This window comes from Haemaphysalis longicornis, unplaced genomic scaffold (genome assembly GCF_048455015.1).
Source record: "Haemaphysalis longicornis isolate Haplotype H1 unplaced genomic scaffold, Haemaphysalis longicornis Haplotype H1 scaffold_12, whole genome shotgun sequence".
Taxonomy (NCBI): domain Eukaryota; kingdom Metazoa; phylum Arthropoda; class Arachnida; order Ixodida; family Ixodidae; genus Haemaphysalis; species Haemaphysalis longicornis.
In genome coordinates, this window is record NW_027526225.1 from 112,702,231 (window position 1) to 112,717,302 (window position 15,072).

The 15,072-nt window shown below is 47.8% G+C and overlaps 2 protein-coding genes across 4 annotated transcripts in view; one reads left to right on the plus strand and one right to left on the minus strand.

The window, feature by feature from the left end:
• Cdc50 (cell cycle control protein 50A) overlaps positions 1–15,072 on the minus strand; it is a 50,879-nt gene that overhangs the window by 15,559 nt on the left and 20,248 nt on the right. Inside the window, exon 1 of one of the 3 annotated variants that reach the window (XM_077694190.1) lies at positions 6,720–6,805. The exons of the other annotated variants lie outside the window; for them this stretch is intronic. Within the exon in view, the coding sequence (XP_077550316.1) occupies positions 6,720–6,790 (71 nt within the window). The 5' untranslated portion in view covers positions 6,791–6,805. Of the gene's footprint in view, positions 1–6,719; positions 6,806–15,072 lie in introns of those variants that run through there. 3 annotated transcript variants of the gene reach the window in all.
• The window catches only part of Mmy (UDP-N-acetylglucosamine pyrophosphorylase mmy), a 78,543-nt gene that overhangs the window by 312 nt on the left and 63,159 nt on the right, over positions 1–15,072 (plus strand). Inside the window, exon 2 of the mRNA XM_077694186.1 lies at positions 10,917–11,328. Within this exon, the coding sequence (XP_077550312.1) occupies positions 11,270–11,328 (59 nt within the window). The 5' untranslated portion in view covers positions 10,917–11,269. The remainder of the gene's footprint in view (positions 1–10,916; positions 11,329–15,072) is intronic.

Sequence of the window (15,072 nt, forward strand, 5' to 3'; positions counted from 1 at the left end):
ATTACGTCCCAGTGCGTGGTTTTTTATAAGCACTACTTAGATCTGTCTTAGTATTAACTCAAAAGCAAGTAATTAAGCAAGTGACACGAAAAGGTTAGCGCTCCGCACATTTAAACATGAATGACGTTCTCAATTTTCATCTGGGAAGGCAAAGCTTCAATTGCATAATAATTATGGTTATGTAATGCCCTCAGTGCCCTTGAGGTGGAAATAAATGAAATAATTCCTGGCGAACAACCTCTATGGCGAAAAAAAAAACGTTTAAATTTTAGATTTTGTTTCGCGGTATCGTCACAGGGCTCTTCATTTAATTTAGACCACGACCGGCTTTCGCCTATGTCACAAGCAGGTATTTCACTCGTGTTGGCTGCGAGCACACATTCTGGGAAAGATTGTTTTATATACATTTTCTGGATATGTACTGTATGTACCAGCGTCAGTATGGTAAAACTGCCGGTTTATTAGCGAGCGGAATTCCGCGGCAAACCTTTTTTTTCTTGATGCCTGCAACCAGAGTGCACGCGTATAGTACCCGTGCTCGGTTATGCCACACTGGACTCATTAGGAGAGTAATATAAGCGTTCGAGTTACCTTAAAATTACGGAAAGGGACTGCGTATTTAACCACAGCGAGGCAAAGCGAAACTTACTGTAAATAACCGTCATTGGCATGCGCAAAAGACGGAGAGAGAGAGAGAGAGAGAGAGAGAGAGAGAGAGAGAGAGAGAGAGAGAGAGAGAGAGAGAGAGAGAGAGAGAGAGGGGAGGGGAGGGGAGGGGGAGGGGGAGGGTAGTGGAGCACTGGTTTACTGAACTTGCGTATCGCCAAAATGCTACTGCCGATAAATATTTTTTGTATCGGCAGGTATCCACCCAGGTTTCAACAATAGAAAAAAAAAGCAATCAGGAGGTCTCGGGGACTGCATGGGTCTACGCAATCTGAAGATTCTTTCACATTTTAATTCTTGATCCATTGTTTTAAAAACTGCCTTTAACAACGAAGCTATTGAGCAAATCGTTACTGTATGGTGTCCGCAGTTGAAAATACCAAGAAAATGCCGAGCGCTCGTATGTACGTTCCTCGCACCAACAGCCCAGCGTCCCCCGCGCACGTTTGTCAAGCCAAGCATACCTACGTAGGGAGATTGGCCAAGATTGAAAAAAAAAAAAAAAAACAGAGTTCGTCGTAGTCGTGGCAACACTTGCTCGAAACGAGAAAGACACGTCAAAGCGTACGTCCCTCCAAGGTAATGTCCAATGATTATCATTTCCAAAAAAAAAAAAAAAAAAAGGTAGTTGCGGCAGCGAAGAAGCAAATCGGATGCACTGATCGTGGTCGTGAAGGTTGCGCACAGCTTCGCTACCTTCAAGTGTTCGTGGGGACGTTAGATTTGAAGCACCACACCAAGCACCGCAGCACCGCTTCAAACGCTCCATGAGTAATTAGTGCGAGCGTACTTCATTTATTTCCTTCTCCCCACTTTTATATTTCTTATTGTTCCCTCTCTTCCCTGCTTTCCCAATCCCTCTCTTCCCTGCTTTCCCAAATGGTTCCCGTACTCAGCCGTCACACAATGTATCCGCGCTTTAGAGGGATCTAGAAAGGGGAGAGGTAGTGAGGGGAGGGGGGTGGGAGGGGGAATTCCAATTTCGAGGGCTAAGTGCTGTGAACGCAAACTCCCTCGCCACGCAATTAGAATGGTGCCAAAGGCCTGTCTATTTTTTGAGCAGTTTCGGGTGGCTCCTGGAGAGCCGTGCTGCGCATGCGCGAGGAGCAGTGACGTTTCACGGCGCGCAGCTGGCGCGCCGGAGCCGCCGCCGCGATTGGATTGGATTGTATTGGATTGCAAATCGTTTTAGCAGCAGTAAGCATGATAATCAAGCTAATTCTGGACAACCAGGAACGCTAAGAATAACCAGCTGAACCTTAGCTCACGCTACGTATATCCTGGCATAGCCGAGCAAAGCCACCGCTAATTTTTTTGCCGTTTTTGTTGTGTTTAACTCAAGCTTTGTCGGTTAATAACGGCGCCTGGATTACCGTTAACCTGGATAACCACAACAAGGGCCAGCTCTGCTAAAGCGACAAAGTGTGCACCCTCTTTCTCTGGTGGACACGCCCGAAGAGCTGGTGTCGGTATCCCCCTAACCCTCTCATTACCCCCCCCCCCCCCCCCCCCATCAACATCAGGATGCATATCACGCACTGTGCTCGATGTTCATAGTAACATTCTACGCGGAACAGGGCAAAAAATGCTGCTGGTTCAATAATCGTCGAGAAGAATCTTGATATCCACCCAAGCATGTAACGGTTCCAGGTGAGCGGGTCATTGACGTTGTTTAACGCTTTATAGCTCAGCTAAGTCCTCCGGTGGATCGAGCGTGATAAATTGCAAAGCTGAATGAATAAGATAAGAATTTTCAGCATATGTGAAGGCCAGTTTCAGTTCTGCTTAATTAACAGTATCAATTTCAGGGGACGACACCGCAGATGGAACTCGGACAGAAGGGAAGAGATATAGACACACACCCAGCGCTCGTGTGTGTCTATATCTCTTCCTTTCTGTCCGTGTTCATGCAAGCTGCGCTGTTGTACCCAAGTATGTTCAACCTACAAGCACAAAATAGCCACTTTAGTGCATTTCATCATTTTCAGGTTTGGCGAAATTTACGCACCATGCGAAGTGAGGAAAACCCCAGGGGGGACATTTATTGGCGACTTGTCCAAAGCAGACTTTCACGACGTAAATAAGATCTTTACCAGTCTTGGGCAGTGACTAGTTACTAGTAACGCGTTACCGGTAACCGGTTACTTTTTTCAGTAACTTGTAAACTGTAAGTAGTGGCTTTTAATTAGAGGAAATTGTAACTGTAACTTTGTTACTTTTTACAGAGTAACGTAACTGGAAATACCGTTACAGTTACTTTTTTTATAGAATCCATTAGGTAGACATATAAAGGCCGGCGTACAGACTGCGCGTGCTCCTTTTTCGGACTTTTTTCTCTCCACCTTTCACTTTTCCTAGCAGAGGTCACTACGAGGATGGATTATCTTTCCTGCAGAAGACCGTGGTCGGAGGTCGGTCTTAGAGGGGATGTCCAAAACTATTCCTTCCTCTTGAGCGACCAAAAACAAGGAAAGAAAACTGGAAAGTAGACCTCTGAAAAGAGGGGAGCTCTCGGGTGCCAACTTTGATAGAGAACTCATCCTAAGTTAGAGTGAGTTTTGCACAAAATATTCCCCGACCCCAAGGGCGCATAAGCAAAAGAGGTTGATGCAACAAAATGAGGCGTGCAGAACGATTGTTGGTGTTGGGCTGGAGTGCGCCCTGAGATGAGGGGCCCTTGGGTTGTCCGATTCGTTCAGGCCCGCAGGTCCCGGCTCGGCATGGTGTCGGACTGGAAACTCGAGATGGCTGCTTAGGAGGAAACTGTACAGTAGGTTTATTCTACGTGGTGACAGTCAAGACAGGAGAACAAGAATAACACATCGTTTAAAGGGACACTGAAGTGATATGTAAACATTGCGGGATTACTAGCGCAAATTGTAGTCCGGAGTCCCCAGGCCATGTTTCGACCACCCTGGGCGCGTTTACGCGATTTTATTTAGTAGAAAAATTAATTCGAAAATGCTGTCCTCCTCTCTTTACGCTCGCCCATTTTCTGCGGCGTTTTCGTGTGACGTCAGGAGGGGATAAGCTGACAATTGGCCGCGCTACTGCACGGCTCCCCGGCCTTCAGACAGAGTCAGTCGGTCCAGCGTTTCGTCCGCCGGCCGCCGACGGGTCGTCGCAATTCGTTTGCTCAGTTGAAACGAAGCCAGGACACGTTTGTGAATGGTAGAATTTGCCTTTCTTTACTTGTTAGTTTGTACACTGTATCTAGCTCCAAGTCAAGGTCGCTTCACACAAGCGCTGCACAAGCGCACATGCGACGCTTCGCTGACTGGTACGCCAGTAGGAAAATATAAGGCCTCTTGAAGGCGGGAGAAGAGTCAGCGAAGTCAATATAGGTACTAAGGAAATAAAATCAACTGATATTTTTACCGTACAGCGTAAAACTAGGGTGCGGGAAGCACTTTTTTGCGCTGGGCGAACAAGCACAGCGGTCAGCAGCACGACTACACATCTGCGAACGCTTTTCCGTCTACGAAATGCAATTGCTAGACGTGAGCTATTGTGGAAACTCGGGCGACGCTTACTGCACGAGCGCAATACAACAAATAGTCACCTAAGCTGCTTGAAATGTCAAAACTAAAGAAAAGTGTAAACTGGTTGTACAATATATACCCTATATTACCGGTGCCAGCCGAGCCAGCTTCGTGGCCGAGCGGTCTGAGTTGCTAGGTGTGCCGCCGCAAGTATTTTGCAAGTCACGAGTTCGAATCCCCGCGGGTACGTGCTTTTTTTTTTTTTTTTGTAAGTTAACTTTTTCGTTTTCCGCCGATGTTTTCTATATTGAGTTCACCTTTTTTTGCGCCGCAACGTTCATGGCTCCACGAACTAGTTCACAAAACGCGCGCAGGCTGGCACTGGCGGGCTAGCGAGTTCTCGTTGGCGTGCTGTTGCCATAAGCACCGACTGCTTGCAGGCAGTGGGCACAGGCCAGAATGAACAGACCATTGGCCTGGTGCGAACACGCTTTTTACGACACAGGCATGAGGGAGGCAAGCTCCAAATATGGGGGAAAAGCGCATGACATTTGGGCGTCTGCGGGTACGCGGAGGGCGTTCATGCACTGCGTAGGTTTCGGCTAGTGAATGCTACGATTCCAATCCGTCCTAGGAGGCTTATCTTTATGCATTTTTACAGCTGACAACATGGCAGAAGCGCGGTACGATGATTACTGAGTTTTTGAGAATGCCCATATACAACGCCAATGGTTGTGTTTTACAGAACCGAAACCGAAACTTGTTTGGTTGCTCACCTTGGGCATCGTCCAATCACGGTGCGGCTCCTCCTAACGTCACAGCTTTAGTTGGTGCGGCCGCCGCAAACCGCGCATGGTAGTTTTTCTTCTTTCGCGCTTTGTAAAATAATTACCGATTTGTCAACCGAATAAACGATGAAAAGTGTGCTAATTTGAGCCAGTCTACGCAGTGCAAGCAAAAACGGGAGCTTGACAAATTCACTTCAGTGTCCCTTTAAATAGAGTTCGTATTCCCCAGATCCCTGCAGCTAGGGAATTCAGCTTCACACAAGTGGTCCAATCAGGTGGGCAGTTGACGACACTTGTTGTACCGCCCACGAATGAGGCGGGGCTGATGCACACGGGCCACTCGGTCGATGGAAATGGTGAACGTCCACGTCATCGATCATGTCTTGTGCCGGAGTTGCACCACTTTGCGCAAGTCTTGATTTTGGAGGCCCCGTGAGAACGGAATTTCAACTCGTCTCCCAGCACGTGAAGACGGGTCTCTCGCCGACGGTTGGAAACCGAAGAGCTTGGGCACTTGAAACCGCAGCATCCTTCAACCGGTGGACCCTTCTATCATACGGGTATGAAGGAAAGAAGTGGCCCGCAGCGTCCGGCGAACGGAGGGAAGCCGCCACTTGAAACCACCGCCGCCGCCGTTGGCGCCAGCGGTTCTTGCCGCCTCGTGCCCGTCCATGGGTAATTCATCCACGTACCCCCTGCCAGAGAGCTTGCGAGGAATTTTTCCCAGGCCCGTGTTGGCCGATCCTAACAGCCCCTTTTAGGTTCCGTTCGTCTGGGGTTTTGCCACGTGCACTTCTTTTGACTACCCGGACCCCTTCGTACGTTAACACTAAATAAACTCCATCATTTGTTTTGCGATCTATTAATTTTATACGGTTACGGAAAAGTAACGACGCTACTTTTCCACAGTAACTGTAACAAGTTACATTTAGAAATTCTGTAACTGTAACTGTAACGGTTACTTTTTTTACTTTGGGAACTGTTACTGTAACACTTACTTTTTGCTGGTAGTACATGGATGGGAGCCAGTGTTCCTAATTCGACCTCGCTTGTAGGGTCAGGTTAGTGTCACTTAGTGACACTAGGTCAGGTGTGTCAGGAATTCGCCGAATTTGAACAGCGTGACGTGTGGAACCGCGTGGGCTGTTAGTGTGGGAATCCCCTTTGAATCAACCATGGAATATCCGGTCGGATAGCCCGACTGCATTGCGCGATCGGACTTTTCTGAAAGGCTTTGATAGAACCAATTCGTTTTCGCACTGCTCAGCTTCAGTCCCACCACCTGCAAATGGAACATCTAATTGGACCCATTATTTAACTTATTTCTTCTTCCTCCGCCTCCGTCGTAGTTGGACAGACGATGAGCGTTTCACTTTTTTTAACGGCGGAGATAAACAAAAAAAAAAACAGGGAAAACGAGTGAATGAAATCTTGTTCATTTGGACTGAAAAGCAGCGGCCAGGCCAGACCGTGCTCTCCTTCCTGCCTGCAAAGCGTCGTTGAGCGCGACACTTTCCCTTTCCACTCCTCGCACTTCTCCCTCGCCATACAACTGCGGACACCTCGCGTCACACGGAAATGCTATCGCATTTTTTTTGACAAATTCGGCCGGTAAAAATGTAACGTTTGCTCCGCGTTGCCTCCACAGTACACTCGACGCCCGTCGGCAACCATTAGAGGCGCTGCATCATACCCGTCATGATTATAACTGTTAGGGTGAGCCGTCAAGTACTCAAACTTCATTTTTAAAACTAACTGTAACGGTAGAGAGCTTAGAACTCACACGATTTTCCTACGCAGTCCCTCTGCATGTTCCAGCGCTTTGCAAGCGAATCCGGTGTGTCCTGTTTGCATGCCGGCTGATCTACTACTGTGCCCCGCTCATTGGAGCGACCCGAACACGTGCGAAGGGGTGCACACGTGGTCGTGGAACAAAATGTACCTCCGAGCGTGAATACGCCCTCGTGAAACGCCATAACCGCACAGACTGAAGGGCGAGATATGTATGCTGAAAACTGGTGCACCTCTGCGCTCCCTGCTGTTTAGATCGTTAATGAAAATGCAGTGCGAATACTTATCGCGCCGAGGGGTGTCGAGGGTGTTTTGTTGTAAGTTCCTACGGACTCTGTTACAATGCCTGCGTCGAAGCAGGAGGGTCGTGGGGAGAACGCCGTTGCCAAGAGATCACGAAGCTTCTGCCGCGTTCATCGGAGCGTGAACTGTATCGCGTTCTATTTGTTGCGCGCGTGCACGCGCGCGCACACACACAAAAGGAACCGATCGTTGCCGAGGTCGACCCGCAGAAACAAAGCTAATGAAGATGGGGGGCGAGCAGAAGGCCATTGGGTATGGCGACCACGCAAGTTCTCGTTCAGTTGTATGGGTTGGTTTTGCTCGCCGTCTCCCGCTATTTTATTTTCCAGCTGCCAAGCATTTCTGGACACGCGGTGTGGGGAAAAAACAAAGAAAGGGAATGCGCTGTGGTGTGACAGGAAAGCCGAAACGACGTTATCGGCATCGGCTGGTGGGCGTCCGCTGACTGCAGAATCAAGGTCCTTGAAAATTACGTGCTCCGAACGTGTGGCAACCGAACATATTTTATTTTTCCCTGAAAATCCGTTACTTTGTCACTCTCAGTGCTAGATTAAGGTGTGGGCTGAGGGGAACTACAGCCGCGGGCTTCTGATTTTAGGGGTCCCCAAGCAATATGATTGCCGGAGTGACTAAAGTACAAAAATGTCGTTTGATACGCCATTTATCTCACGGTATGTCGACGTCTCATATTGCGGGCAAGTATACCCTTCTTTCCATACACCGTGTACCTGTAAATTCTTCGTTCATAGAGCGAAAAAAAAAAACAATTGGAGACGACCGATTAGGAGGGGGGGGGGGGTGCAGCCGGAGCTGTGCGGTGAGCTTTGTAGCCCGGGCTATGATGTTCATCTGTGTCTTCGGGTCAGAGCAGAATTGACTGGGCGGAAGGAATGCTACGGACAGGCCCACATGTGACGCGCTTCCCAACTAAAGTGATTGCGATGACGAGTCGGCCGAGCGTCCTAGGGCGGACTTTTCTTGTTAGTTTTTGTTTCAGGCTGAAGCACTCTTGTTGTTTTTTTATCGCTGGGTAATATTACACTCATCTTCCATTTTCGGTTGTGTATTAGTCTTGATTTCGGCGTTGCGCCCAGTGCCACTTGTTCTTTTCTTTTTTCTTTTACGTGAGAGGTCACGGAAGGGGAAACTTATAGGGCTGGACACGGGCAGAACATTTCTTTTCAAGAAAAATGAAAAGTTTACAGAGGGGGCATTTTGGAAGCTGGATCGGGAGTAGTCAGGGACATGAGCACAATCAATCAATCAATCAATCAATCAATCAATCAATCAATCAATCAATCAATCAATCAATCAATCAATCAATCAATCAATCAATAAGTACTTATTATAGAGGCCAGGAACAACCAGAAGATCTTAACGCTGGCGCACATTTTGGTACAATAAATGGTCGCAAGCAACAAACTCGCGATGAAGCGAGAAACACAAAAACATGCACATGAACTCGCGGAAGGGATTAAAGGTGTATCGGAATAAAGTTGAAAAACGCAAGGAAATTAGCTGACGCAAAACTCTGAAGTCTACAGATAATAGTAATAATAATAGCAATAATAATAACAATAATCGATAGTTTATTAACTGGTCCAGGGACATCCAATAAGCCTTTGTTTGGGTGCGCAAATAATCGAAAACATTACGACCAGGGCCGTACCCAGAGGGGGGGTTTGGGGGTTCGAACCCCTCCCGAAATCTTTTCCAGGCAGCACGTAAACAATGCTTACTGTTGCTTTCAGCAAAACTACCCCCTTCCCAAAATTCATAACCCCCCCCCCCCCCCCGAAAAAAATTTATAGCTACGGCCCTGATTACGACAGACTTTTAACACGAACAATGCATGGACTAAGTCATGAAACGTGAACCAAAGCGTTACGATTCAACAATAAAAATAACATACAGATGAATAACATATGCTGACTGTATGCAGACGAACGTGTATAGCGTGCGCGCAACAAAGCTTAACGTGGCAAAATGAGTACGAAAAACATATACTAGGAAAACAGCAGGACAACGAAACGACTTAAGCAGACAAAAAAAGGTAATTGCTACCAAAGAAAGTATATTCTGATCTGCGAAATAATGAACTATAATTTGTCACACAGTTCGATGGGAGAGAATAAGAGGGAGGCTCTACTCTGAAAAATGTCCGAACTGAACAGATAAATCGAGTGAACCGTTGAAAATTATTGACGTGCGCAGAATGTAAGTGCGGTTTCTTGGACGAGTTGGTCGATCAGGCCGGAAATAAGAGGGCAGAGGACTCGCGAAGTAGACTGGAAACGGCGTCGTGCCCCGTCTGCACTTCGTGCTCTTATTTTCGCCGCAGAATATATAAAGTTTAAAATACTCTGCAGCCTCAGGTGGAAAAACAGTTTCTGGTGGTTTTAAGAGGGATTGCTGACCGGAGCTAAGAACGAAATTCAGCGCAACTTTTCCGTAGATTTATAGCTTACGAAGGATTGCAAAGTCAACTTTACAGTAAGTAAAAAAAAAAAAATGGTGCAGCTTGCACTGGTAGTGCAAGGCTGGAGAAACAGCAGAGCTGGCGGCCCAGCTCCCTTCGTCGGAGACCCGGATGTTGCACCTCACATGTATTTCCCAACTTGCCGCTGAAAGTTCTCCATGACTGGCAGACCCGGAACTTTTTGTCCGCAGCCTTTCTCATCTCTCCCAAAGTGGACCGCGTTACCACGCGCTAGAACCGGCGGCAACCGGCTTCTCGGCGTCTGTACTCCCCACTTCAGGCGCTAACGCACGTGAACTGGCGAAGAGAACAGCACGCGGGAGATCACGCCGCGAACGCTGGGCAGAGTGTTCTCGAAGGTCGAGCTGGCCGATGCCGGGCGCTCCTCACGGGGCGCACCCTTACGTGCGCTCGTCTGGGCTGAGTTTTCTGGTAACGCTACATGGCGGAACTAAAAGCTTAAACAGCTTTGCTGTTAAAATGCGCTAAAAATCAGGGCGGACGTCTTTCCCATCTGTCCGTCTTGATCTTGTATCCCATTTTTTTTCGAATGTTAAATCAACAACCTCAGCTCGACTTTATAATAGAACGCCTGTTGCTGTAAATCCGATCGGCAGATTTTTTCTCCGCGAGACCCTTTATTTGAAAAAAGGAAGCAGGTGTTGTGGCCGAACATAAAATCCAGAATTAAAAAAAAATATATGAGAACAGTCTTTTGTGCAGCATTTTAATGGGAGCGAACAAGTGGTTTAGGCAATTTTATAAAGCCCCTGCGAGAGCAGTTCAACCACATTGAACAGCTGTTCTCTAAACTGTTTGTAGGCGTCGGACAATCACTGGATCATTCGCGCTCAAATTTCGCACGGAGACCGCATTTCATGGTCATCATGGTCCACTTTGTTCAGCAACAATCACGAGCTTACTTGGCATCAACTTGACATGCAACAAGAGGTCAATCCCGTTAGCTCGGCCCCCTGCGCGGTGTACACGGCCTTTCATTCGTTTGCGAAATATCCAGGTAAGTACGTCCGTCGACATTGAATTTTTAGAGAAAAAGTAGACAATGGAATCGGATCTTCGGGCGAAACTCGAGCAAACGTTTTGTTTGTGTCATTATAAAGATGGAGCGGCGCTTTGTAGGCAGTGTCTTCTGGGAACTTATTTTCCTCCAGTTGACCAGATTTATGGGAAATTATCGAGGAGGAATAAACTTCTGCGGTTTTGACACCCAGATGACATGACAAAGGAAACTTCGTAGCTGAAAAAAAATTCGGCCCCGAACGTCTACCTAAATTTTTTTCATATCTTCTGCGTCTGCTAAGTGCACCTTGTTAGACATGTTTAAGGAAAGTCGAGTGCCGACGTAATTTCACACCTTTTATATCTCTCACCGTTATCTTTCTGCAGATGGCTGACGATACGGCGTCGCGAACCGCCGACAGCGCGCCGTGACGTGCGCGGCGCTGGGGTCGCTTCGTTTTATTTCCTTCTGCGTCGACGTGTTCGGTCGTCTGCCGATGCCGCCTGCGCGCGCGCGCACCGACCCTACATGCCTGCGTCGTCTGCTACGTGGTGCGATCAACGACGGCTGGTGACGACCCGCTGTGTGTCGTCTGCTGCCATCACATCTCGGTGAAACTCGGCGTCGATCCGAGAATTGACGCCCTCCTGTCCACGACGGCGTCGAAATAGTGTTCGAACTCGAACCGTGTCGGACGAAAAAACGGCGGCGGTGCTTCTTCGCCGAGGCGAACGAGAACATGCCGACGACGCAGACTCGACTGGAGCCCGTCAAACGCCACGCCGACACGGAGCAAAGGTGAGTTGCTTTCGTGGCCACTATCACACAAAACACAAGTTAGCCTGAATGGGAGTTTCTTGCCTGGGATACGTCTTTTAAACTCCTCACGACAGGCGGCCTGCTCCCACGTGTGGTAGTATGATGGTGGAAAAACTGCCAGTTTACACCGGGGGCCACAAGCCGTCGTAAATAAGCGCATTTACTACGGTTGTACCTCTTCACAAAACGCAGTATCTGGCTGTGATTACTGCGTTTGTCCTAATGGGAGTATTAAAAACTCCCACGCCACCTCCATTTCCTTCTCCTCCTCCTTCACCCCTTCCTCCTCTACGCGTCCTTACAAAATGGCTGCCAGTTGGTGTCGTGTGTCGTGTGAGCTCCAGCGTCCCCGAACATTTATTGCCAGTGTGAACTTGCGGCCGGACGAACGGATGTGAAGTGCTTCCCAACAACCGAAGCTCGTTGCGAACATTGTGGAACCAGCCTGGACTGACGTGCGACGGACTGCAACGTCGCCTCCGAGTCACCGACCTTCGAGCCGACGGAATACGCCAGCGAGCCGACGCGAGGCCTAAATTCAGTGATCGCTGAGAGTGGCTCGTTAAAAACAACGCGGTTGTGACTCTGCGAGGTGGTTGAAGGTAAGATTTTTACGTTTTTTATTGTACGCAACATTTTGGGAGACTTGTGCCCCTTCTAGCGTCAAATAAACTCAACGTGTTTCCCGCGCCACTGCACGGGCGATTCTCCGCCACTCGAGGTGAGCGTTGTGCTTGAAAGACGGCACCATGCCCGGAACGTCATGGTGCCGTCTTTGGGGAGGCCGAACGGTGTGAACGCAATGCGTATTTGCGCGGGTCTCGAGCAGAACACTCACTCATTCACACTTGCAAGCAGAATGAAAACTGTCCGAACTCTGGACGGCTGTTAGGTGTTTTTGTTAGGCTGTGTCTGTGGCTTACTGGCAAGCGAGGGTGAAGTTGGCCGGTCAAACGTCGCAGGGCGGCCGCTTTTCCTGAGAAGTAGGTGTGGTGCCAGCCTCGCCTGCTACGAGGAGGGTGACTGCCGCGTGCCGCCGGCGATTAATTGCATTCACTGGAAAGGGAGAAGGTCGGGGCCCCGTGGGAGCTCTCCGTACGCTAGGCGCGTGTAACTATAACCAGCAAACGCCATTCGAGGGAGCATTCTGTAGAGTCGACAGACGACTGCTTATTTTATTTATTTTTTTTTTTGAAGGGGGGCACGCGCAGGTGTCACACCGACCGAAATTTTTCCTTAACTTTCGGTGAGGGGAGAGAGGGGCAGTGCGGGGGGTAAAACCTGAAGCTCGTTCCCAGAACACTACACGCAAGGAAAAGAGGGAAAGGAAGCATTTTGAGAAGTTGGTCGCCACAAGGGTCGCGCACCTTTTTGAACAGCAGAACACTTCGTTTTGACGAACTAGTGAGCGCGCAGGTGTCTCGGACAGAAGTGCAATTTCGCGTAGCTTTAAACAAACATTCAGACATTCGGAAAGTTGGACACAAGAGTGACAAGTGCAGCGTCTTTACAGTGCCGTTTCTTTTTTTTTTTTTCAGGTCAGATGCCCAATATGCCTCTGTATTTGTTACCGCAGATTTAAAGCGTTTTGCTATCCCTCTAAGGAATGTGCTGCTGTGGCTTCCAGGGGAATTCGCGAGGGGGTGCGGCAACGTCAGCGTTTGGGAGGCTGGTGCAAGCAAACAGCGCATCGACGACATGCTGACCTCATTGTTTGCAAATGGCTTAAATTTGTTTCGTTGAGGAGTGTTGTAGTAGATAAAGCTCTTTCCAAGATACCATGTGTTCTCGATGTAGGTGTTTTGTTGATTCTGTGTTTTTATTGTCTTATTAACGTGTTCGCACGTATATCGTATTCATGTAATTTTTATGCAATAAATTGACTGTGCAGAAAACAAACTTTTCACGTTTCGCCATTCAACGTTTGAAGCGGAAAAAGACTAGAAATTACGTGATCCCCAACGAAAAATAAAAATGCGGCCTGTGCCCTTATTAAGAACTCCCAAATGCAGTAATACATTCCACTGCAGCGCATATATATGAAGCGCACAAAAACACACACAAAAAAACCTCGGATGCAGGTCAACACTGCTCCCAATGCGCCCCCTGAAAACTCCCAGTTGGAGGAAACAATACACTCCCAATGGTACCCCTGGAAACTCCCATTGTAGTGGCAGTAAAATGAAACTCCCATATGCTACTGAAAAAACTGCCGAAATAATGGGAGTAATGCGAAACTCCCATTGGAAGGAGTTTTGAAAACTCCGAATTGGTACTGAGTTATGACACAAGCCATTTACTCCCATTCCGGCTTATTTGTGTTCTGTGTGTATATGAACGCCGAGTTGTGACAGCTGTCAGCAGTGGCAAGGAAACCGAGAAACAGTGCAATAGTGGGCGGGGTGACAAAAACTGGCTCGTGCGTCAGAGGGGCCGCGCGTTGCAACGTTAACAGTACTGTAGTTTAATCGGTGACTCTGGTTGAAAGCATTAAAGCGATCCCAACTTTCCCGCTCAAAAAGCCCACCGCTCAGGAACCTGGCAAAACCGTAGCAGAAAAGTATTTTCCACAGGACAGGGAGTCGACTTGGATGTAAACAAATAAGTTTTGCAGAAATATCAATAGTTTTCGTGTAATTCGCTGCCAAAAATCATTGCCCATATATTTCAATGGGAAAGTTTCCGTTGCCCTAGGACCTGGTAGAGCAACGTTCTCAACTTAAAACTGCGTAAAAAGCAAACTTTCGTCCTCAGTATTAGCCACTCTAGAAAGATCTGATCTGCAATGAGCCGGGAAGTTGTACCTATATGTGTAGAATTGGGTTATGACGGTCTTAAAAAAAGTTAAACATGTGATAAATTCGTAATGTAACTTTTTTTGTTATTTCCGTCAGAGGTCGGGCTTGCTTGTTCCCGATAAAATATAGATTGTTTCATTGAAATTGTGCTTCTCGCCTTGATGAGAGTCAACGAAATATAATTGTGACAGCGTATTTTGATTTAATTCCTAATAGACCAGGTGTTGTCCTTGGTGTTAGAACGACAAAAAAGCTCAGGCAAGATATCTTGCGGTTAAGTGAGGAATATATAAATAGTTCGTGTACACGTTGCGATCACGACTGAGCGGTCTGTATAGCGTGCGTTCAAAGTGTGTCGGTTCGAAAGCGGAAGTTTTGTGTGCGAAATACACAGATGGAAATCCCCTTTAAAAAATAGAAGGCGTACACGCGCGTTCTGAATGTGTGCTGTCAGGAACCAGGAAGTTTCCGTGCGTGAAAATAGCGAATATGTTTTGAGCCTGCGAGTATACAATCGTCACGGTTATTCACATTCGCGCATATACACACACGTGCGCTGCCTGGTTGGTATACGAAAGACTTGCTTTTCATCGGGTTCAACATCTTCTTCCAAAGTTTTCAAGCTATCAGGCGTAACTCGAGAGCGGACAGCTAACTACACTATGATTCTGCGAAATTCTACGAAGTTATAGTATTCAATTGCTGTATGAGAATATCGGACCGTTCTGTTCATTCGCGGTCTCGTTGTTACAAGTTGGAGTTATTCCGACGCAGAAGAACGAATCGACCACCGATAAGCAGCACTGTAAAAAACAATTCGTAATTTTACAGACATATTACGGACCAAACGACCGCTATAATACAGAACCGAATTTACACCCGTAAGTTTACGGAAGTACGCCACGCTCCTTCCGTATTACCCGAG